The following is a 24,060-nucleotide window of genomic DNA, read 5'->3' as shown; positions in this document are numbered from 1 at the left end:
TCCTAGAAAGCAATAGCCAATATAAAATCATTGTGTAACAGTAATCTCAGAATACTCTTTATGCATTACCCAAAGATACAGTATATGACATGTTCATTTGGAATGCTATAAAATTAAAATACAAAAATAGAGATGGCTGAAAAAAAAAATACAAAGATCAGTCAAACAAGTCAGACGGTCTAAACCATTGTAGAACTATGGACTCAATGGGTATAGTACATACTCTGTCTGAAGTGATGCTAGGTCGAATAATTATATACACATAAACTTTTAATATTCTTTTGCTACTCAGATAAATGGCTAAGTGAATTTATAAAAACAAGTTGGTGCTGTGCTACTTCTAAAAATGAGGTATCCAGTAAATACTATCTCTTAGCTAACCGTTCACAAATTTAACTCTTCATAAATTAACACACAGCACGCTATTAATTAATTTATCACCTTATTGTAATATACACACAGTACAGGTTTACGGTACATACGTATTTTGCAATTCACCAATTATTTTGTAATTCATCACTTACGTTGCTTTGCATCGCTAAGGAAGCGTAACTCAAGCAAACTACTTTAAACCACAAATTACGCAAAGAAGTATCTTCTTAACTGTTTTATAGCTTGTCTATCGTGTTTTCATAAGCAGATTCCATACACAAAGCCTCATGGTTTCATACTCTTAATTTCTGTTTGCATACAAAGGAGATACTCCCCCTTTCAACTCGAGAAGACATGTCATTCCTGGTAGCTTACAAGACCTGTTATATTGTTTTTCAATTGTTACACGCATGTTACAGCATGTAGGCCAGCCCCTACAAAACTGTTTTGCCTGGTTTCAGTTACTGGCCACACACCCTTCAAGCAAACACAACAAAGCTAGAAAGTTAAGCTTTAATACAGTACATATTTGCTCATTGAATTAAGGTTTACTGTCTGTACAGTGTAGCTCAAAGCTTGTTTGCTCATGTGGGTGTTGCACTTACATACCTACGTGCATGCAGACACACAGACACACGGTTTTGGTCAAACCAATTTCAGGAAACCAGGACACAGCTGGCCAGGCTGGCTGTGGGTGAGCACCTGGTTTAAAAAAAACTTGAGAATTTATGTTTTCAGTGCAATGAGAAGCCATAGACATGGAGCAAGTCACAGGAAAAGACTATACAGGTTTATAGAACCCCAAAAAGTACAGATTGTGTTATAGGTCTGTGCAAAATATAATAAGCCTGGTATATTAAGTTTCACTTCTATCGGTTCCTTTTGACTTCATACTCATTAGTTAGACTATATTTCATACAAATCAGCGTCTAAGGCTTCTTCTCTTTAAGGTTTCTTTTTTGTCTTTTTCAAATATAGTGTTAAGGTGAGTTTTCTATACTGTATTAGGATTTTGTAGATGATCTCTGTTATAAACCAATACCATGGTTTACAATGCACTAGTCACCTGCACGTGTGTCTAGTGTTTTTGTTTTCATAACACTTATTGGGCTGCGGCAATTCTAGAATACAAAACCTCTACAACTTCTGTGTATTTGGAACTGTATACACCTGTATCTAAAAATTGAGACTGGAACCCTAGTCTAACACATACATACAAGCAGCACAATAACCATGCATCACTCATCACAAACAACACACATAATTTAACTTTACCTGTTGAGACATTATTAGTGAGTTTGTCACAGTCTGGATACGTTCACTTAGCTCTTGTCGTTTCTACAATCAGTGATAACAAAATATATGCAAGAACTATACTGACATCACAAGTACAGTACAAGGAAAACTAAGGAATTTTAAGTTCGATTAGGATCGTAGAAATAAAATAGTAATAAAATGAGGGAGGTTGATAATAGGAATAATAAGCAGTAAAACAGTAGAGGAAAATTATACCTGAGAATATACCAGTGAACATGTAATCCCTAACTAATCAAAAACAGCCAAGCTGTAAAAAAAGGAGTGTGGCCCTTGAAAAGGCTATGGTGAAAAAAGATGTGAAATCCAAGGTGGTGGCCAAGAAATGGCTGTGATGGTAGGTTAATGGTAAAAATTTTAATAACCAACAATTCAGGTGAATTTGGTGCCGCTTGGTCAATTGGCACAAAATTCACCTGAATTGTTGTTATTAAAATTTTTACCATTAACCTACCATCACAGCCATTTCTTGGCCGCCACCTTGGATTTCACATCTTTTTTCACCATAGCCTTTTCAAGGGCCGCACTCCTTTTTTACAGCTTGGCTGTTTTTGATTAGATTTCACTTCTTTTTGTATTTGTATACCCCAAAGATGGCCTATGGCCAGCTTTGGGGCTTTTTAACCTATATATTTTTCATTACCACAGGAAAAAGAAAAAGGTGAAGCAGATTTTATAAACACTTTAACTCATTCTGATTTTATCAGTAAATGTACAAATTATATATATAATGCATATATCAAGAGTTCATAATATAAAAAGAGAGCATATATTTATTACATGTCAATTAATCCCCACAGGATAATTTGCAGCTGATCTCTCTACTGGGTGACTTGAAATGTAGCTGAAATCTCTACAGGGTGATCTGCTTGTACGTAGATGAACTCTTTACAGGATTCTCTCTACAGGGTGACTTGACTCTAGCTGAACTCTCTGCAGGGTTATCTGTTTGTAGTTGAATTCTCTACAGGCTGATTTGTTTGCAGCTGAACTCTCTACATGATGATTTCTTTGTAGCTGAACTCTCTACAGGGTGATTTCTTTGTAGCTGAACTCTCTACAAGGTAACTTTTTCTAGCTGATCTATCTACAAGGCGATTTGTTTGTAGTTGAACTCTCTACAGGTGATTTGTTTGTAGCTGAACTCTCTACAAGGTGATCCTTCTAGGTGATCTCTCTACAGGATGACTTGTTTCTAACTGAACTCTCAACAGGGTGATCTGTTCATAGCTGAACTTTCTACTGGGTGATTTGTTTGCAGCTAAACTCTCTACATGGTGGTTTCTTTGTAGCTGAACTCTCTACAAGGTAACTTACACTACCTGATCTCTCTACAATGTGACTTGTTTCCAGCTGATCTGTGATTAGTTTGTATCTGAACTCTGTACAGGCTGATTTGTTTGCAGCTGAACTCTCTACAAGGTAGCTGATCTGTCTACAGGGTGACTTGTTTCTAGCTGGTCTCTCTACAAGACAATTTGCTTGTAGCTGAATTCTCTACAGGGTGATGTGTTTGCAGCTGAACTCTATACATGGTGGTTGCTTTGTAGCTGAACTCTCTAAAAGGTGACTTGTTCTAGCTGAACTCTCTACGGTGTGATTTTTTCATAGCTGAACTTTCTACAGGATGACTTGTTTGCAGCTGAACTCTCTACATGATGATCTCTTTGTAGCTGAACTCTCTACAGGGTGATTTCTTTGTAGCTGAACTCTCTACAGGTGATTTGTTTGTATATAGCTGAACTCTCTACAAGGTGATCTTTCTAGGTGATCTCTCTACAGGATGACTTGTTTCTAACTGAACTCTCAACAGGGTGATCTGTTCATAGCTGAACTTTCTACTGGGTGATTTGTTTGCAGCTAAACTCTCTACATGGTAGTTTCTTTGTAGCTGAACTCTCTACAAGGTAACTTATACTACCTGATCTCTCTACAATGCGACTTGTTTCCAGCTGATCTGTGATTTGTTTGTATCTGAACTCTGTACAGGCTGATTTGTTTGCAGCTGAACTCTCTACATGGCGGTTTCTTTGTAGCTGAACTCTCTACATGGTGACTTCTTCTAGATGATGTCTCTACAGGGTGACTTGTTTCTAGCTGAACTCTCTACAGGTGATTTGTTTGCAGCTGAACTCTCTACATGGTGGTTTCTTTGTAGCTGAACTCTCTACAAGGTAACTTCTTCTAGCTGATCTTGCTACAGGGTGATTTGTTTGTAGCTGAATTCTCTACAGGGTGATTTATTTGCAGCTGAACTCTCTACAAGGTGACTTCTTCTAGCTGAACTCTCTACACAGTGATTGATTTTTTTGCAGCTGAACTCTCTACGTGGTGGTTGCTTTGTAGCTGAACTCTCTAATAGGTGACTTCTTCTAGCTGAACTCTCTACCGGGTGATATTTTCATAGTTGAACTCTCTACAGGATGATTTGTTTGCAGCTGAACTCTCTACATGATGATGTATTTGTAGCTGAACTCTCTATAGGGTGATTTGTTTGTAGCTGAACTCCCTACAAGGTAACTTATTCTAGCTGATCTATCTACAGGGTGATTTGTTTGTGGCTGAGTTCTCTACAGGGTGTTTGTTTGCAGCTGAACTCTCTACATGGTAGTTTCATTGTAGCTGAACTCTCTACAATGTGACTTCTTCTAGCTGAACTCTCTACAGGGTGACTTGTTTCTAGCTGATCTCTCTACAAGGTGACTTGTTTCTAGCTGAACTCTCTACAGGTGATTTGTTTGCAGCTGAACACTCTACATGGTGATTTCTTTGTAGCTGAACTCTCTACAAGGTAACTTCTTCTAGCTGATCTTTCTACAGGGTGATTTGTTTGTAGCTGAATTCTCTACAGGGTGATTTATTTGCAGCTGAACTCTCTACAAGGTGACTTCTTCTAGCTGAACTCCCTACAGAGTGATTGATTTTTTTGCAGCTGAACTCTCTACAGGGTGATCTATTCGTAGCTGAACTCCCTACAAGGTAACTTCTTCTAGCTGATCTTTCTACAGGGCGATTTGTTCGTAGCTGAGTTCTCTACAGGGTGTTTGTTTGCAGCTGAACTTTCTACATGGTAGTTTCTTTGTAGCTGAAGTCTCTACAATGTGACTTCTTCTAGCTGAACTCTCTACAGGGTGACTTGTTTCTAGCTGATCTCTCTACAAGGTGACTTGTTTCTAGCTGAACTCTCTACAGGGGATTTGTTTGCAGCTGAACTTTCTACATGGTGGTTTCTTTATAGCTGAACTCTCTACAAGGTGACTTCTTCTAGCTGATCTCTCTGCAGGGTGATTTGTTTGTAGCTGAACTCTCTACAGATGATTTTTTTGCAGCTGAACTCTCTACATGGTGGTTTCTTTGTAACTGAACTCTCTACAGGGTGATTTGTTTGCAGCTGAACACTCTAAATGGTGGTTTATTTGTAGCTGAACTCTCTACAAGGTAACTTCTTCTAGCTAATCTTTCTACAGGGTGATTTGTTTGTAGCTGAATTCTCTACAGGGTGATTTATTTGCAGCTGAACTCTCTACAAGGTGACTTCTTCTAGCTGAACTCCCTACAGAGTGATTGATTTTTTTTTGCAGCTTAACTCTCTACATGGTGGTTTCTTTGTAACTGAACTCTCTACAGGGTGATTTGTTTGTAGCTGAACTCTTTACAGGGTGATCTGTTTGTAGCTGAACTCCCTACATAGTAACTTCTTCTAGCTGTTCTTTCTACAGGGCGATTTGTTCGTAGCTGAGTTCTCTACAGGGTAATTTGTTTGCAGCTGAACTCTCTACATGGTAGTTTCTTTGTAGCTGAACTCTCTACAATGTGACTTCTTCTAGCTGAACTCTCTACAGGATGACTTGTTTCTAGCTGATCTCTCTACAGGGTGACTTGTTTCTAGCTGAACTCTCTACAGGGGATTTGTTTGCAGCTGAATTTTCTACATGGTGGTTTCTTTATAGCTGAACTCTCTACAAGGTGACTTCTTCTAGCTGATCTCTCTGTAGGGTGATTTGTTTGTAGCTGAACTCTCTACAGATGATTTGTTTGTAGCTGAACTTTCTACAAGGTGATACTTCTAGCTGATTTCTCTACAGGATTACTTGTTCCTAACTGAACTCTCAACAGGGTGATCTGTTCATAGCTGAACTTTCTACTGGGTGATTTGTTTGCAGCTTAACTCTCTACATGGTGATTTCTTTGTAGCTGAACTCTCTACAAGGTAGCTTCTTCTAGCTGATCTTTTTACAGGGCATGTTTGTTTGTAGCTGAGTTGTGATTGGTTTGTAGCTGAACTCTCTACATGATGGTTTCTTTGTAGCTGAACTCTCTACAAGGTGACTTCTTCTAGCTGATACAGGGTGACTTGTTTCTAAATGAACTCTCTACAGGGTGACTTGCATGTAGCTGAATTGACTATCAGATTAACTGTTTGTAGCTGAATTCCGTACAGAATATCCTGCAATGTAATATAATTCTGTAATGGAGTAAGTTATAAACGTAGCTGAATGCTCTATTAGGGTGACTGTTCTATTAGAGTATCTTGATCTCGCATTTGCTACATTTAGTTGCCTTTCGAATCATAACTCAGTGGTTTGTAATCCGATTCTTCTGTACTACTGCAAGGACTTTCTATGATGATTATTCCAGCTACACACTAATTTTCAGCTCATTGCTCTAAGCGGTTTGCCTGATAGACACGAAAACTAATAGTATTTTTATTCATAAAAATCGATCGCGTAATTTTGACACAGGTTGGGTTTTGTGTCATATCTCCGTGGTCTTTATCTCGATTCCTTTCAAACCACAAAAAAGCACTCCTACGATTGTTGCTCCATCTACATAGCAATTTTCAACTGATTCCTCAAAGGAGTTTACCCTGTAGGCGTGACAGACCTTCGACCTTATTTTACACAAATAATCGGTCATAACTCAGTGAATGTTCATCGGATTCCTACCAAAGTTGGTACACAGATCCGCCTTAATGAGCCCTTTAAGTGTGCCAAATTTCAGCCCGATCCGAACATGCATTCGTGTTTTATGGTGGATTTTGCGAAATGTGCGAAATGAAGAAGTAGTAGAAGAAAAAACGAAGAAATTAAAACGAAATTTTGTTCACTCGTATCTCGGAAATGGCTTGAGCGATTTTCTTCAAATTTGGTGTGTAGACTCCCCTTGCTGGCCGGCACTTCTCTAGCAAATTTGGTGCCAATCGGATAAGGGATCACAGAGTTACATAGGTGTGAAAATTGCATTTTCTTTCTTCCTGTTAATATACTCACGGGTGGCACGCCGGATTCTTGGGCCGCACGACACACTACCGTGTGTCTTGATATCCACAGCTGAAGTAGGGATTAAATACTCACCACTAGTATATGTGACCATCTCAGCGAAAACCTGTCTAGTTCGAACAACTTCAGAATTTCTTTTTATTTTCTCACTATTTCCTGCATTGTCCAAGGAATGGTTCACCAAAGTTTAAGTCAATTATGGTGAGCAGTTTTGGAATTAAATCGCTAGAAAGTAAGGAGAACAAAGAAAGCGATTTGTACAGTGACTATACTAAATAAACTACAGGTGCTTACATTCACAACCATAACTTCCATTTGGATTGGTCTACAGAGTTGAGATTTGGCTTAAAATGTTCACCATGTATTGGCAGATCAACCAAGGTATAGTTTTAGCCCTGCAGTCACTTGCACGTAGGTGTATGAAGGTGGTTTTACTGAAAAAATGGTGACAATTTTGCTTACATCTACTGCATCGTAAACAAATATATATGACACGTAAACCATTGGGGTTACAGAAACGAAACAAAGATTTTTGAACTCCTCGTGAGTAGGCGAATAAGATGGTGTATAGGCGTATAGGTTTAATCAATTTAAGACTTCCTTTCCTGAGAAATTCCTCTATTAAAAGTTGTGTAAAATTTTCTTTGTAACATGCTTAATTTCACAAATTTTTGATATTTCGTTTTTCTAAAAACGCATGCTTGTGCGAACTAGATGGATTTTCGCTGAGACAGTCACATATTAAGGTGCAGGTGTACACCCTTTTCCCACCACTTTTTGTTGTTATGATCCCTAATCAAACTTAAGATTCCTAATTTTCCTTGTACTTGCTTGTTTACTTTTTAGTACTGTAACATCATTATGACCGATGAACTTGTGCATACTAAGGTGTATACCACTTTAGAAGAAAGAATGGCAACAGACATTTCGTTTTTGTCTGAAAACATGCCCAAACTATCAATTATTGAAATAGTGAAATGGCCATTTTGTTTTCAACTACGTATGTTCAGTGCATTACGCAGCATTACAAACAAAGAACACTACGAGAAGCACCTCTGCAATCAATCCAGTAACTACAGAAAACTCAGATGGTCCTCACTGCAAATGTGGGGAAGCCATCACATGGTTAAAGTCAGTGAGTCTGTGAAACCTATCCTGAATATTTTTCTTTAAATTCCGTTGAGTATAGTTGTAATTACAAGGGTTACATTTACAATCTTTATGCAATGTCTAATCTAATCCAAAACAGCCAAGCTGTAAAAAAAGAGTGCGGCCCCCTAAAGGCTATGGTGAAAAAAGATGTGAAATCCAATGGCTGTGATGGTAGGTTAATGGTAAAAGGCCTTGGTGAAAAAAGATGTGAAATCTGAGGTGGCGGCCAAGAAATGCCTGTGATAGTAGGTTAATGGTAAAAAATTTAATAACGACAATTCAGGTGAATTTGGTGCCACTTGCCATGATGACCCTTTTCCATTAACCAACCATCACAGCCATTCTTTGGATGCCACCTTGGATTTCACATCTTTTTAACCATAGCTTTTTTGGGGGCCACACTCTTTTTTTACAGCTTGGTTTAGATACCACTTCTTTTTGTATCTGTATACCCCACAGCCGGCTTTGGGATAACCTATCTCTTTTCTGTACCACAGGAAGAAGAAAAAGATTTAATCATAATCATAATCAAGATTTAAAGCAGATTTCTAATATTTTGATTTTATCAGTTATTATACACTATGTCTATATACATATAATTATTACATGCTAATTATTTCCTACAAGATAACTTGTTTGCAGCTAATCTCTCTACTGGATGACTTGAAATGTAGCTGAACTCTCTATATAGTGGTTTCTTTGTAGCTGAATTCTCTACAAGGTGAATTCTTCTAGCTGATCTCTCTACAGGGTGAATTGTTTCTAGCTGAACTCTTTACAGGGTGATCAGTACGTAACTGAACTATCTTCAGGGTAGTTGTTTGTACCCGAACTCTCTACAAGGTGATGTCTTCTAGCTGATCTCTTTACAGGATGATTTGTTTCTAGCTGATATCTCTATAGAGTGACTTGTTTCGAGTTGAACTCTCTACAGTATGATCTGTTTGTAGCTGAGCTCTCATTTGTTTGTAGCTGATGTCTCTATAGAGTTATAACTTGTTTGTATAGTTGAACTCTTTACATGGTGGTTTTTAGATTAGTAGCTAAACCCTCTACACAGTGACATGTGTGCAGCTGAATTCTCTATAGAGTACCTTGTTTGTAGCTCAACTCTCTACTGGGTATCTTGTTTACAGCTGAACTCTCTTCTGTGTGACTTGTAATGTACTGAATCTTTAAAGCAATATATTTGCAGCTAAATACTCTACAGGGTGACTTGCTTGTAGCTGAATTGTCTATAAGATTAACTGTTTGTAGCTGAATTCTCTACAGAATAACTTGCAATGTGATATAATTCTATAAGTGGAGTATAGGATATAAACGTAGCTGAATGCTCTATTAGGGTGACTGTTATATTTAGAGTATCTCAATCTCGCATTTGCTACACACAGTGGTTTGTATTAAGATTATTCTGTACTACTGCAAGGACCTTCTACGATGATTATTCCAGCTACAAACCAATTTTCAGCTCATTGCTCTAAGCAGATTGCCTCATAGGTGTAAAAACTATTGGTATTTTTATTCACGAATCTCGATAGCGCAATTATTACACACCTTCGGTTTCGAGTCATATCTCCATGATATTTATTTCGAAACACCAAAAGGCACTCCTACAATGGTTGATCTATCCACAAACCAACTTTCAATTTATCCATGAAGCGGTTTACCCTGTAGGTGTGACAACAAATTGATATTGTTTTACGCAAATAATCGGTCAAAAATCCTTAACCATTCATTGAATTTGCACCAAATCTGATTCTAAGATTCACCATTGGACTCCCGTTATGTCTGCAAAATTTCAACGCAATCGAATAATGCGTTTGTGTTTTGTAGCAATTTTTGGAAAGTGTGCGAAAAGATGAAGAAAAAAAACGAAGAAAAAATATCAAAATTTTAGCCGTTCATATCTTGGAAATGGCTTGGGAAATGTCCTTCAAATTTGGAATGTGGACTCCCCTAACTGGTGGGCAACTCTACAGGAAATTTGGTTTCAATCAGATAAGAGATGACCGAGATAGAGAGGTGTGAAAATGACGTTTTCTTTATTCCTGTCAATATACCCACGGTATGGTACGCTGGCTTCTTGGGTCGCACGACACACAATCGTGTGTCTTAATCTGTAAACTTAATCTAATCAAAAACAGCCAAGCTGTAAAAAAAGGTGCGGCTACCATAAAGGCCATGGTGAAAAAAGATGTGAAATCCAAGCTGGCGGCCAAGAAATGGCTGTGATGGTAGGTTAATGGTTACATTTTAATAACAACAATTCAGGTGAATTTGATGCCAAGACCAAGCGGCACAAAATTCACCTGAATTGCCGTTATTAAAATGTAACCATTAACCTACCATCACAGCCATTTCTTGGCCGCCAGCTTGGATTTCACATCTTTTTTCACCATGGCCTTTATGGGGGCCGCACCTTTTTTTACAGCTTGGCTGTTTTTGATTAGATATCACTTCTTTTTGTATTTGTATACTGCAAAGCCGGCCTATGGCTGGCTTTGGGGCTTTTTTAACCCATGTGTTTTTTCCTTTACCACAGGAAGAAGAAAAGAACTTAAAGAAGAATTTTAGTACTTCAATTATTTTTGATTTTATTAGTAATTATACAAATTATATACATATATTTATTACATGCTCATTATTCCCCACAGGATTCTTTTTGCAGCTGATCTCACTACTGGGTGACTTGAAATGTAGCTGAACTATATACAGGATGGTTTCTTTGTAGCTGAACTCTCTGTAACAGGTGATTTGTTTGCAGCTAAACTCACTACATGGTGGTGTCTTTATAGCTGAACTCTCTACATGATGGTTTCTTTGTAGCTGAACTCTCTATAAGGTGACTTCGTCTAGCTGAACTCTCTACAGGGTGATTTTTTTGTAGCTGAACTCTCTGCTGGGTGATTTGTTTGCAGCTGAACTCTCTACATGATGGTTTCTTTGTAGCTGAACTCTCTACAAGGTGACTTCGTCTAGTTGATCTCTCTACGGGGTGATTTGTTTCTAGCTGAACTCTCTACAGGTGAATTGTTTGCAGCTAAACTCTCTACATGGTGGTTTCTTTGTAGCTGAACTCTCTACAAGGTAACTTCTTCTCTACAGGGTGATTTGTTGTAGTTGAATTCTCTACAAGGTGGTTTGTATGAGGCTGAACTCTCTACATGGCGGTTTCTTTGTAGCTGAACTCTCTACAGAGTGATTTGTTTGCAGCTGAACTCTCTACATGATGGTTTCTTTGTAACTGAACACTCTACAAGGTGACTTCTTCTATCTGATCTTTCTACAGGGTGAATTGTTGTAGCTGAACTATCTACAAGGTAACTTCTTCTAGCTGATCTCTATACAGGGTGATTTGTTTGTAGTTGAATTCTGTACAGGTGGTTTCTTTGTAGCTGAACTCTGTACATGATGGTTTCTTTGTAGCTAAACTCTCTACATGGTGACTTCTTCTAGCTGAACTCTCTACGGGGTAATTTCTTTGTAGCTGAACTCTCTATATGATGGTATCTTTGTAAATGAAGTCTCTACAAGGTGAATTCTTCTACCTGATCTCTCTACAGGGTGATTTGTTTGTAACTGAACTCTGTACAAGTGCGTTTTTGTGGGTGATCTCACTGCAGGTTGATTTGTTTGTAGCTGAACTCACTAAAGGGTGATTTTGCTTGTAGCTGAACTCCTTGCATTGTATCTAGTTTCTAGCTGATCTCTCTACAGGGTGATTTGTTTGTAGCTGATCTCTCTACAAGTTGATTTGTGTGTAGCTGATCTCTCTGCAGGTTGATTAATTTGCAGCCGATCTCTCTACAAGGTAATTTGTTTGTAGCTGAACTGTCTATAATGTGATTTATTTGTAGCTGATCTCTCTGCAGGTTGATTTGTTTTAGCTGAACTCTCTACAGGGTGATTTACTTGTAGCTGAACTCCTTACATTGTGACTAGTTTCTAGCTGATCTCTCTACAGGGTGATTTGTTTGTAGCTGATCTCTCTACAAGTTGATTTGTGTGTAGCTGATCTTTCTACTGGTTGATTTGTTTGTAGCCGATCTCTCTACAGGGTAATTTGTTTGTAATTGATCTCTCTACAAGTTGATTTGTGTGTAGCTGATCTCTCTGCAGGTTGATTTGTTTGTAGCCGATCTCTCTATAGGGTAATTTGTTTGTAGCTGAACTCTCTATAAGGTGATTTGTTTGTAGTTGATCTCTCTGCAGGCTGATTTGTTTTAGCTGAACTCTCTACAGGCTGATTTGTTTGTAGCCAATCTCTCTACAGGGTAATTTGTTTGTAGCTGAACTCTCTACAAGTTGATTTGTGTGTAGCTGATCTCTCTGCAGGTTGATTTGTTTGTAGCCGATCTCTCTACAGGACAATTTGTTTGTAGCTGATCTCTCTACAGGGTGATTTTTTTGTAGCTGACCTCTCTTCAGGGTGATTTGTTTCTAGCTGATCTCTCTACAGGGTGATTTTTTGTAGCTGACTTCTCTTCAGGGTGATTTGTTTCTAGCTGATTGCTCTACAGGTTGATTTGTTTGTAGATGAACTCTCTACAGGGTAATTTGCTTGTAGCTGAACTCCTTACTTTGTGTCTAGTTTGTAGCTGATCTCTCTACAGGGTGAATTGTTTGTAGCTGAACTCCTTACATTGTGTGTAGTTTCTAGCTGATCTCTCTACAGGGTGTTTTGTTTGTAGCTGATCACTCTAAAGGATAATTTGTTTGTAGCTGAACTCCCTCCACAGTGACTTGTGTGTAGCTGAATTCTGTGTAACTGAATTCTCTAGAGAGTGACTTAATTGTAGCTGAATTCTCTACACAGTGCATGACTTGTTTATAGCTGAACTTTCTTAAGTGTGACTTGTAATGTTCTGAATCTCTATAGTAGTATATTTGCTTAACTCTCCACATGGTGACTTTCTTCTTGCTGAACTGTCTATAAGATTAACTGTTTGCAGCTGAACTCCCTACAGAATAACTTGTGATGTAATAAAATTCTATAATGGAGTAAATAAATTAGCCGAATGCTCTATTAGGGTGACTGTTCTATTAGAGTATCTCGATCTCGCATTTGCTACACGGAGTTGGCTTTTGAATCATAACTCAGTGGTTTGTAATCCGATTCTTCTGTACTACTGCAAGGACTTTCTATGAAGATTATTCCAGCTATACACCGATTTTCAGCTCATTGCTCTTAGCGGTTTGCCTAGTAGGCGTGAAAACTAATACTTTTTTATTCATAAAAATCGATCGCGTAATTGTGACACAGGTTGGGTTTTGTGTCATATCTCCGTGGTCTTTATCTCGATTCCTTTCAAACCACCAAAAGGCACTCCTACGATGGTTACTCCATCTACATAGCAATTTTCAACTCATTCCATGAAGCGGTTTACCCTGTAGGCGTGACAACAAATCCATCTTGTTTTACGCGAATAATCGGTCATAACTCTTGAACCATTCATCAGATTTGTACCAAATTTGATGCTAGGATTCGCCTTTGGACTCCCTTTCTGTGTGCCAAATTTCAAGGCGATCGGAGTATGCGTTTGCTTGTTATAGCAATTTTTGCAAGTGTGCAAAAAGACGAAGAAGAAGAAGAAAAAAAAACGAAGAAAAAAAACGAAATATTGGCAGCTTGTATCTCGGAAATGGCTGGAGCGATTTCCTTCAAATTTGGAATGTAGACTCCCTTGGCTGGCGGGCAACTGTGTAGCAAATTTGGTTCCAATCAGATAAGTGATCACCGAGATACAAAGGTGTGAAAATGACGTTTTCGTTCTTCCTGTCAATATACTCACGGTGTGGCACACCGGCTTCTTGGGCCGCACGACACACTACCGTGTGTCTTGATATTCTTTCCTCAATGCCTGCACCCCTAGAACAATGTCAACAATTATAATTGCATGTAAATCGTATGTGATAAGATTTAATTTTCACAGGTTCAGAGTCTGGTATCTTTACCAACTATAACAGATTATGATTGTTCTAATTATACAACATGGTAGTGCTGTATTACCGTACTGTACATGTATATTAGGAATTATGAAAATATACACTTTCTCACTAAGAAATTATTGACCAGAAACTATCCACACGATACAGTACCTTCATGGCTAATTGAAAGCATTGGTGAGGCATAACCAAGCCCAAAAAACCTTTCTATTCTGTGGATATTTTGTCAGGGGAATATAATTTAGAAACAGTATACCTATTGAAATTATCAATTGGTTGAAACTGGTAATTGTGGTTCATTTTCGTCAGTACATGTTTGTATGTGTAGTTCTACTAGAAGTATTATACAGTTTTATTATCACATTCAATTAGAAAATCGAATGGCATACTATCGAAATTTGAATCATTGTAAGGTTCAAGAAATTTGTAGATGACAGTCCAACAGGTTCTTACATGAATTCAATCAATTAGCAATCATTTAGCAATCACAAATGGGGTGTTTTCATAAATATAAGTAGAAACTCTAACCTGGGTTGAGATTTAGAGCTGTAAATAGAATCTAATTAAAAACAGCCAAGCTGATTAAAATCTAATTAAAAACAGCCAAGCCAAACAGCCAAACAAGTACCCAGCAATACAGTCTTTTGCAAAACAGGTATTATCCACTTGTCTAAACCTATTAGGAGTAAAGTCTCTTCAAGATCACTCGGAACAGAGCCAAGTGCCCCTATAACCACTGGTACAACTACAGTAGGTGATTTCCACATCATCTTGACTCTAATACTCAGATCCGTATATTTTTCCTTCTTTTCAACAATCTTGTTCCTAAGACGGCAATCACCAGGGACGGCAATATCAACAAACTTAACAGTCCCTGAAGTTTAATCAATCACTTATTATTACTATTACTAGGACCGCGTCACATACAACCAAGTACATACACCAACGTGACAGCTCCCTGGTGAGGCTGTTAGGTGGCGAAGGCACGATTCCCAAGTCATCTCAATATGTCACAGTAGTGACAGATATAACACAATAGTGGCATCGTAACTAAAGGCCACCAGTAGCTAAGTGCCAATACATCATTGGTGTGGTAATGGCACAGTGATGTGTACAAAGTATATGTATCTAATCAAAAACAGCCAAGTTGTAAAAGTAAGGAGTGCGGCCCTTGAAAAGGCTATGACGAAGAAAGATGTGAAATCCAAGGTGGCGGCCAAGAAATGGCTGTGATGGTAGGTTAATGGTAAAAATTTTAATAACGACAATTCAGGTGAATTTTGTGCCAATTGACCAAGCGGCACCAAATTCACCTGAATTGTCGTTATTAAAATTTTTACCATTAACCTACCATCACAGCCATTTCTTGGCCGCCACCATGGATTTCACATCTTTTTTCACCATAGCCTTTTCAAGAGCCGCACTCCTTTTTTTACAGCTTGGCTGTTTTTGATTAGATTATAAATGCAGCTGAATACTATATTAGGGTGACTGTTCTATTAGAGTATCTCGATCTCGCATTTGCTACACGTAGTTGCCTTTCGAATCATAACTCAGTGATTTGTAAACAGATTCTTCTGTACTACTGCAAGGACTTTCAATGATGATTATTCCAACTACATACTGATTTTCAGGTCGTTGCTCTAAGCTGTTTGCCTGGTAGACACGAAAACTAATAGTATTTTTATTCATAAAATTGATTGCATAATTTTGACACAGGTTGGGTTTTGTGTCATATCTCCATGGCCTTTATCCTGATTCCTTTCAAACCACAAAAAGACACTCCTACGATGGCTGCTCCATTTACATATCAATTTTCAACTGATTCCTCCAGGGGGTTTACCCTGTAGGCGTGACAGACCTTCCACCTTATTTTACACAAATAATCGGTCATAACTCCGTAAATGTTTATTGGATTCCTACCAAAGTTGGTACGTAGATCCGCCTTAATGAGTCCTTTAAGTGTGCCAAATTTCAGCACAATCTGAGCACGCATTAACGAAGAAATCAAAACGAAATTTTGTTCGCTTGTATCTCGAAAATGGCTACAGAGATTTTCTTCAAATTTGGTATATAGACTCCCCTAACTGGGCGTCACATCTCTAGAAAAATTTGGTTCCAATCAGATTATAGATCAAAGAGTTACATAATCGGATTATAGATCAAAGAGTTACATAGGTGTGATAATTGTGTTTTCTTTCTTCCTGTTAACCCTTTATTATCGAATGGCTAATATATTGCCATAACGAGTGCCCTTTATAAACGGAGCCATAACTCCTTTTTCCTAGGGGCTACGAAGCTGAAATTGCTACCAAACTGCTCAGAAGGACCGGGCGTTTTTAATGAAGTTTACCGTTCGGCGATAGGAAGAAGCATGGGCAAGTTATGGCACTTGGCAATATAAAATAGCGTATACAAAACAATAATACCTGTTTAAAACTCCATGTTCGCCTTCTCCCTGCTACTAGTAGGCTTTAGTTGGAATTACTCCATTCCCCACGTGATAAGGATTCTAAAAATAAATAGTGTGATGTCATCGCGTTGATTAGTAAGATGGCGGCGCCCATCTTTCAAAGCCATGGCGATACGGAGAAGATACGCTTTCTTCGCTTCATAGCGCGTGAGTTGTGTGTGTGATCTGTAAGTATTCTAGCTGTGTTGGTAGAAGAGAGAGATGGCTATCAAACGGTATATAGCTTGATGGGTTAATTAATGGGTGGGGTCCACTCGTATCGCCCACAGTTCACACAAGCCATAAAAGTTTTCACACTTGCGGTTTTGTAAAGAAAACTTCGGTAATAAAGGGTTAATATACTCACGGTTTTGCGCGCCGACTTCTTGGGCTGCACAACACACTACCGTGTGTCTTGATCTAATCCAAAACAGCCAAGCTGTGAAAAAAGAGTGTGGCCCTAAAAAAGGCTATGGTAAAAAAAGATGTGAAATCTAAGGTGGCGGCAAAGAAATGGCTGTGATGGTACATAGAGTAATGGTAAAAATTTTAATAACGATAATTCAGGTGAATTTGGTACGAAGACCAAGTGGCACCAAATTCACCTGAATTGTCGTTATCAAAATTTTTTTACCATTAACCTACCATAACAGCCATTTCTAGGCCCCCATCTAGGATTTCACATCTTTTTTCACCATAGCCTTTTTGAGGGCCACACTCTTTATTCATAGTTTGGCTGTTTTGCATTAGATTTCACTTCTTTTTGTATTTGTATACCCATATAGGCCGGCTTCGTGGCTTTTTTAACCTAACTTTTTTCTTTACCACAGGAAGAAGAAAAAGATGAAGCAGATTTTAAATACTTTAAGTATTTTTGATTTTATCATTAAATGTACAAATTATATATATATAATACATGTAACACTTTCACACCTCCAATCAAAAGAACCGCCCGTGCTACATTTCGTATGTAGCCGAGCTACAACTGGGCACTCATTATATAGACGTGGATGCCAAAATCGATTGTGGGGATCAAATAATACTCACGTGATTAGGATTCACAACTTGGGTTTCGTCATGAAAACCACACAGATGGAGAGTGTTTGGTTATCCTCGCCATCCTACGAGTTGAAAAACGTTGGGTTAAGGTGAAAACCAGTGCTATAGCTTATACATTTGATCATTTTCGCATATTTTCGAATATGGACACACCCCATTACGAAACTACCACTCTCCACGGAGTAACCATTCTTCAAGCCAGCTTACCTGTCTAGGTCTTTAGTGAACTGCGTAGTTTTCCCATAAACAATTCAATAGCACTGATTAAAACATTAAACTCGCGTAACAGAAATTCTCCGTGATATCTCTAGGATAAGTCCGTTTATCATAACCGAACGTAACAAGAACGTACTAGATGCTGACACATATTTGAAAATTTTAGGTATGCATATATAATACATTCAGTGGCTGCACTTGTATTGGCTTGGGTGATGTACAGGCTATCAGCCTAATAAGTGTTACATATTAGCTGTAAGACGGGCATTCGGGCTTTGCCTAATATGTATGCCCTCTGCCCTTGGGCCTGTAGGCCTCGGGCAGATGGGTGTACATATCAGGCAAAGCCCTCATGCCCATGTTACAACTATATCATACATAACTATATCAGTGCAGGGTTATCTGTTTGTGGTTGAACTCTCTACAGGGTGATTTGTTTGTAACTGAACTCTCCACAGAGTGATTTTGTTTGTAGCTAAACCCTCTACAAAGATGATTTGTTTCTAGCTGATCTCTCTATAGGGTAACTTGTTTGTAGCTGAACTCTCTACAGGGTGGTTTCTTTGTAGCTGAACTCTCCACAGGGTGATTTGTTCCTACAGTAGGTGACTTTAAAAAGTTTACATTTGGTTTTGTAAAGACCATTGTAATGTAATAGTTTTACGATGACCTTTGTAATGGTAAAAACCAAACATATCGTAATTACTATCATGTTTACATATGTTTACATGTTTAAAACAAAACAAGTCTAGTTGCCAGTTGCATGCACAACCACACAGAGAGGGGCAAGAACAAATTAAATGTGTAACTACCAGCTGGCAACAAGCTTGATAACAGCAAGGGCAGTGAAATTTGTAACTTAGTAGCTGTCATGTAGCAGTCAATTAACAAAACAATACCTGTACAACATACAGGTATTGTATGTAAAAACCAATGGTAATTGGTTTTTACATTAGGCAATCGTAAGCAATCGTAGAGGGTAGGCAATCGTACGCAATCGTAAAAACCAATGGTAATTAATAATAGTATTACCAATAGTATTACAATAGTTCTTTTTGAACCAAATGTAAACTTTTTAAAGTCCCCTACTGTATCTGATCTTTCTACAGGGTTACTTTGTCTGGCTTATCTCTCTAAAGGGTCAGCAGCTGAACTCTCTACAGGTCACTGGTTTCTAGCTGATCTCTCTACAGGGTGACTTGTTTGTACGCAGCTGAGCTATCTGCAGAGTAATTTGTTCGTAACTAAACTCTCTAAAAGGAGATCCTTCCACCTGATCTCTCTACAGGACGAATTATTTCTAGCTAAACTTTCTACAGGGTGCTTTTGTTTGTAGCTGAATTCTCTACAGGGTGATATGACTGCAGCTGAACTCTCTACATGGTGGTTTATTTGTAGCCGAACCCTCTACAGCTGAATTCTTCTAGCTGAACTGTCGACAGGGTGATCTTTTCGTAGCTGAATTCTATACAGGGTGATTTGTTTGCAGCTGAACTCTCTACATGATGGTTTCTTTGTAGCTGAACTCTCTACAGGGTAACTTAGCTAGCTGCTCTTTCTATAGGGTAGATTGTTTGTAGCTGAACTCTCTACAGGGTGATTTGTTCGTAGCTGAATTCTCTACAGGGTTATTTGTTTGCAGCTTAACTCTCTGCATGATGGTTTCTTTATCGCTAAACTCTTTGCAAGGTAACTTTTTCTAGCTGATCTTTCAACAGGACGATTTATTTGTAGCTGAATTCTCTACAGGGTGATTTGTTTGCAGCTGAAATATATACATGGCGGTTTCATTATAGCTGAACTCTCTACAAGGTGACTTCTTCTAGCTGAACTCTCTACAAGGTGATCTTTTCATAGCTGAACTCTCTACAGGGTGATCTGTTTGCAGCTGAACTCTCTACATGATGGTTTCTTTGTAGATGAACTCTCTACAAGGTAACTTTTTCTAGCTGATCTTTCTACAGGCCGATTTGTTTGTAGATGAACTATCTACATGGTGGCTTCTTTGTAGCTGCAAGGTAACTTCTTCTAGTTGATCTCTCTACAGGCTGACTTGTTTGTAGCTGAACTACCTGCAGGGTGATTTGTTTGTAGGTAAATTCTCTACAAGGTGATCCTTCTAGCTGATCTCTCTACAGGATGACTTGTTTCTAGCTGAGGTGATCTGTATGTAGCTGAACTTTCTACAGGATGATTTGTTTACAGCTAAAATCTCTACATGATGGTTTCTTTGTAGCTGAACTCTTTACATGGTGACTTCTTCTAGCTGATCTCTCTACAGGTGACATGATTCTAGGTGAACTCTCTACAGATTGACTTGTCTATAGCTGAATGGTCTATCAGATTAACCATTTGTAGCTGAATTCCCTACTGAATAACTTGAAATGTAACATAATTTTACAAAGGAGTAAGTTATAAACGTAACTGTACGCTCTATTAGAGTGACTGTTCTATTAGAGTATCTCAATCTTGCATATGCTACAGGTAGTTGCCTTTCAAATTATAACTCAGTGGTTTGTAATCAGATTCTTCTGTAATACTACAAGGACTTTCTATGATGATTATTCCAGCTACATACTGATTTTCTGCCCATTGCTCTAAGCGGTTTGCCTGGTAGGCGTGAAAACTAATAGTTTTTTTCCCATAAGAATCAATTGCATAATTGTGACAAAGGTAGGGTTTTGCATCATATCTCCATGGTCTTTATCTCGATTCCTTTGAAACCACAAAAAGGAACTCCTACGATGGTTACTCCATCTACATAGCAATTTTTAGCTCATTCCTCAAAGGGGTTAATCCTGTGGGCGTGACAGACAGTAGACCTTATTATACACAAATAATCGGTCATAACCCAGTGAATGTCCATTGGATTCCTACCAATGTTGGCACTAAGATCTGCCGTAATGAGCCCTTTGTGTGCCAAACTTCAGCTTGATTGGAGCACGCATTCGTGTTTTATGGCAGACTATGCAAAGTGTGCGAAATGAAGAAGAAAAAACTAAAATTAAAACGAAATTTTGTTCGCTCATATCTCGGAAATGGTTGGAGCGGTTTTCTTCAAATTTGGAATGTAGACTCCCCAAACTGGCTGGCACTTCTCTAGCAAATCTGGTTCAAAATCAAATAATAGTGCATTTACACTAGTAGCTCCAGCTCGGTACGGTACAGCACGGTACGGTTCGCTACGCTTTAAGTGCACATTTACATTGGTAAGGAAATAACCGTGCTGGGAAAGTTTATACATAAGCACGTGATGGCTAAAGTATCATCCTATGAGATGCCCTCACCGTTTTCAAGCTCATCTCAAGCTGTTGCTGTCGTACAAGTTACCAGCAATCCGTTTGAGGGACAATATCAGCGGCTACCGCTCGGTGGACAGCTCATTTCAAATCGAACGTGGTAACTGGACTTTGTTTCACGTTTGGCCATGGTAGAAGCCATCGTATTTAAGTACAGCAGTCAAGGATATAGCAATGTTTGTTTCAATTTGTCTACCGTCCCGTGCCGTACTGAGCCAGCATGGTTGAAGTAGCAGGGCCAGGCAAGCCCGGCACGTAACGGTTTGGTTCAGATCGATACCCATTTACACTAGCAAAATTAAGCGTATCGTGCCCAACGTCTAGTGTAAATGCACTATAAGGGATCACAGAGCTATATAGGTGTGAAAATTGTGCTTTCTTTCTTCCTGTTAATATACTCACGGTATGGCATGCTGGCTTCTTGGGCCGAACGAGACACACTACCGTGTGTCATGATACTGTACATATAGCAAATCAAATGCAAAGAAATTGCAAACTTGGAACAAGTACGTACATTTAATCACTATAATACATGATTGTGCACATAATAAATTATTATAGGTGAACACACTTTTATCCAGTGATCCATTTCTGCTTCCATGTTGATAAGTGTATGTCTGGACAATATAGTTTCAGTAAGCTAAAAAAAAGATTGCAAGAACAGTCTAAGTGGATTTGAAAATTACACACTTACATACATATCTGTAGAATAGACAGGCAATCACATACAGACTTGAAACAGTTTTTAAAACACTACATAGTTGAACACAAGTACAAAACAAATTGTGAACAAGAAATCAAGATAAAATCAAGTATTGCTGGACTAATCAGCATCCAGTAATCGATTTAAATTCAAAACTCTAAACTGACTTCTATTTCACTTAGTCATGTACACCCCTGTATACAGTAATTGATCTGTTTGTATTTAAGCTACATAAGTAAACAAAAGGGCAATTAAGTACGTATGCACCAATTTTGAATAAAGCCAGTAAAAACTGAGAGGAATGCAATCATTTAGTGTTGTGACTGCAATCTATTTGCAACCTTTTACCTGGTTAAATTTTACTTAAAATGACCTGTAAAAGCTATTTACTAGGTCAAATGGTACGGTAGTACCTTTTAACCAAAATTTTCACGCGCTGCCCTAAATTCTGCTTTTATAAATCATCCATTCCGAGAGACATCTTGCATGACGAAAATCATCTTTATGGAATAGTACTAGTCCATATAATATATAATACAGCATTAAATATAATAAAACATTAAAAGGTGGCCGGATATAATTTTTTTAAATTGCCAAAACTCGAATTTTAGTCTCACTGCCTGACCACAGTCACAAGGCTAGATGCCAAACGAAACAGCGCATGGCCACCGTTTTATGCCACAATAACAAATTCACCAGTGGGATGTGCTTTTCGGGGATGTGCTTTTCGGGGATCCGATGAGTTTAGGCTCTCTGCGTCTTGTCTTTTCTTTTATCATCAATCGAGCTGCTTGTTTTCTTCTTCATCCAAATAGACCATATCATGGCGTTAATTTTCCATACCAATACTTTCTTTCAGAAGCTTATTTAGATGCTGCAGAATTATTTCAAAGCTGGATTTATAAGCGCTTCAGTCCCAACACTACTATAAGAGGTTATACTAGCTAGATATCTGCAACTTAGTGACCGTGATCCCGTTTGTGATTGGTTTGCGACCACACTCATCAAATAAATATCTATACGTGGACTCCCACTCACTCACTCACTCATTCACTTATTCACTCACTCACTCACTCACTCACTCCCTCCATCGCTTGCTCCCTCACTCACTCACTCACCGCCGACACACCTACACACCCACCCACCCACCTACACACGCCACCCATCCACCAACCTACACACCCACCCACCCACCTACACACCCACCCACCCACCTACACACACTCACCTACACACCCACCCACCCACCTACACACACCCACCCACCCACCTACACACCCACTCACCCACCCACCTACACACCCACCCACCCACCTACACACCCACCCACCCACACCCTACACACCCACCCACCCACCTACACACCCACCCACCACCTACACACCCACCCACCCACCTACACACCCACCCACCAACCTACACATCCACCTACACACCCACCCACCCCACCCACCTACACACCCACCCAACCACCTACACACCCACCCACCCACCTACACACCCACCCACCCTACACACCAACCCACCCACCTACCCACCCACTCACCCACCTACCCACCCACTCACCCACCTACCCACCCACTCACCCACCTACACACTCACCCACCACCCACCCACCCACCCACACACCCACCCCACCCACACACCCACCCACCCACCACACACCCACCCACCCACCCACACACCCACCCACCCACACACCCACCCACCCACACACCCACCCACCCACACACCCACCCACCCACACACCCACCCACCCACACACCCACCCCACCCACCCACACACCCACCACCCACACACCCACCCACCCACACACCCACCCACACACCCACCCACCCACCCACACACCCACCCACCACCCACACACCCACCCACCCACCCACACACCCACCCACCCACACACCCACCCACCCACCCACACACCCACCTACACACCCACCCACCACCTACACACCCACCCACCAACCTACACATCCACCTACACACCCACCCACCCACCCACCTACACACCCACCCAACCACCTACACACCCACCCACCCACCTACACACCAACCCACCCACCTACCCACCCACTCACCCACCTACCCACCCACTCACCCACCTACCCACCCACCTACACACTCACCCACCCACCCACTCACCCACCCACCCACCCACCCACACACCCACCCACCCACACACCCACCCACCCACACACACCCACCCACACACCCACCCACCTACACACCCACCCACCCACCCACACACCCCAACCTACCACCCATCC

General features: G+C 39.7%; 1 protein-coding gene across 2 annotated transcripts in view; it reads right to left on the bottom strand.

The window, feature by feature from the left end:
* LOC136250691 (kinesin-like protein KIF21A) overlaps positions 1–24,060 on the bottom strand; it is a 465,334-nt gene that overhangs the window by 133,307 nt on the left and 307,967 nt on the right. For both annotated transcript variants that reach the window (XM_066042921.1, XM_066042922.1), the window contains exons 26-27: positions 21,661–21,729; positions 1,648–1,710 (exon numbers count right to left, since the gene is read on the bottom strand). In XM_066042921.1, coding sequence (XP_065898993.1) covers positions 1,648–1,710; positions 21,661–21,729 — 132 coding nt within the window. The remainder of the gene's footprint in view (positions 1–1,647; positions 1,711–21,660; positions 21,730–24,060) is intronic.

This window comes from Dysidea avara, chromosome 3 (genome assembly GCF_963678975.1).
Source record: "Dysidea avara chromosome 3, odDysAvar1.4, whole genome shotgun sequence".
Lineage (NCBI taxonomy): Eukaryota > Metazoa > Porifera > Demospongiae > Dictyoceratida > Dysideidae > Dysidea > Dysidea avara.
The sequence above is the reverse complement of the archived record's forward strand: the minus strand, read 5'-3'. Positions and strand labels throughout refer to the sequence as shown.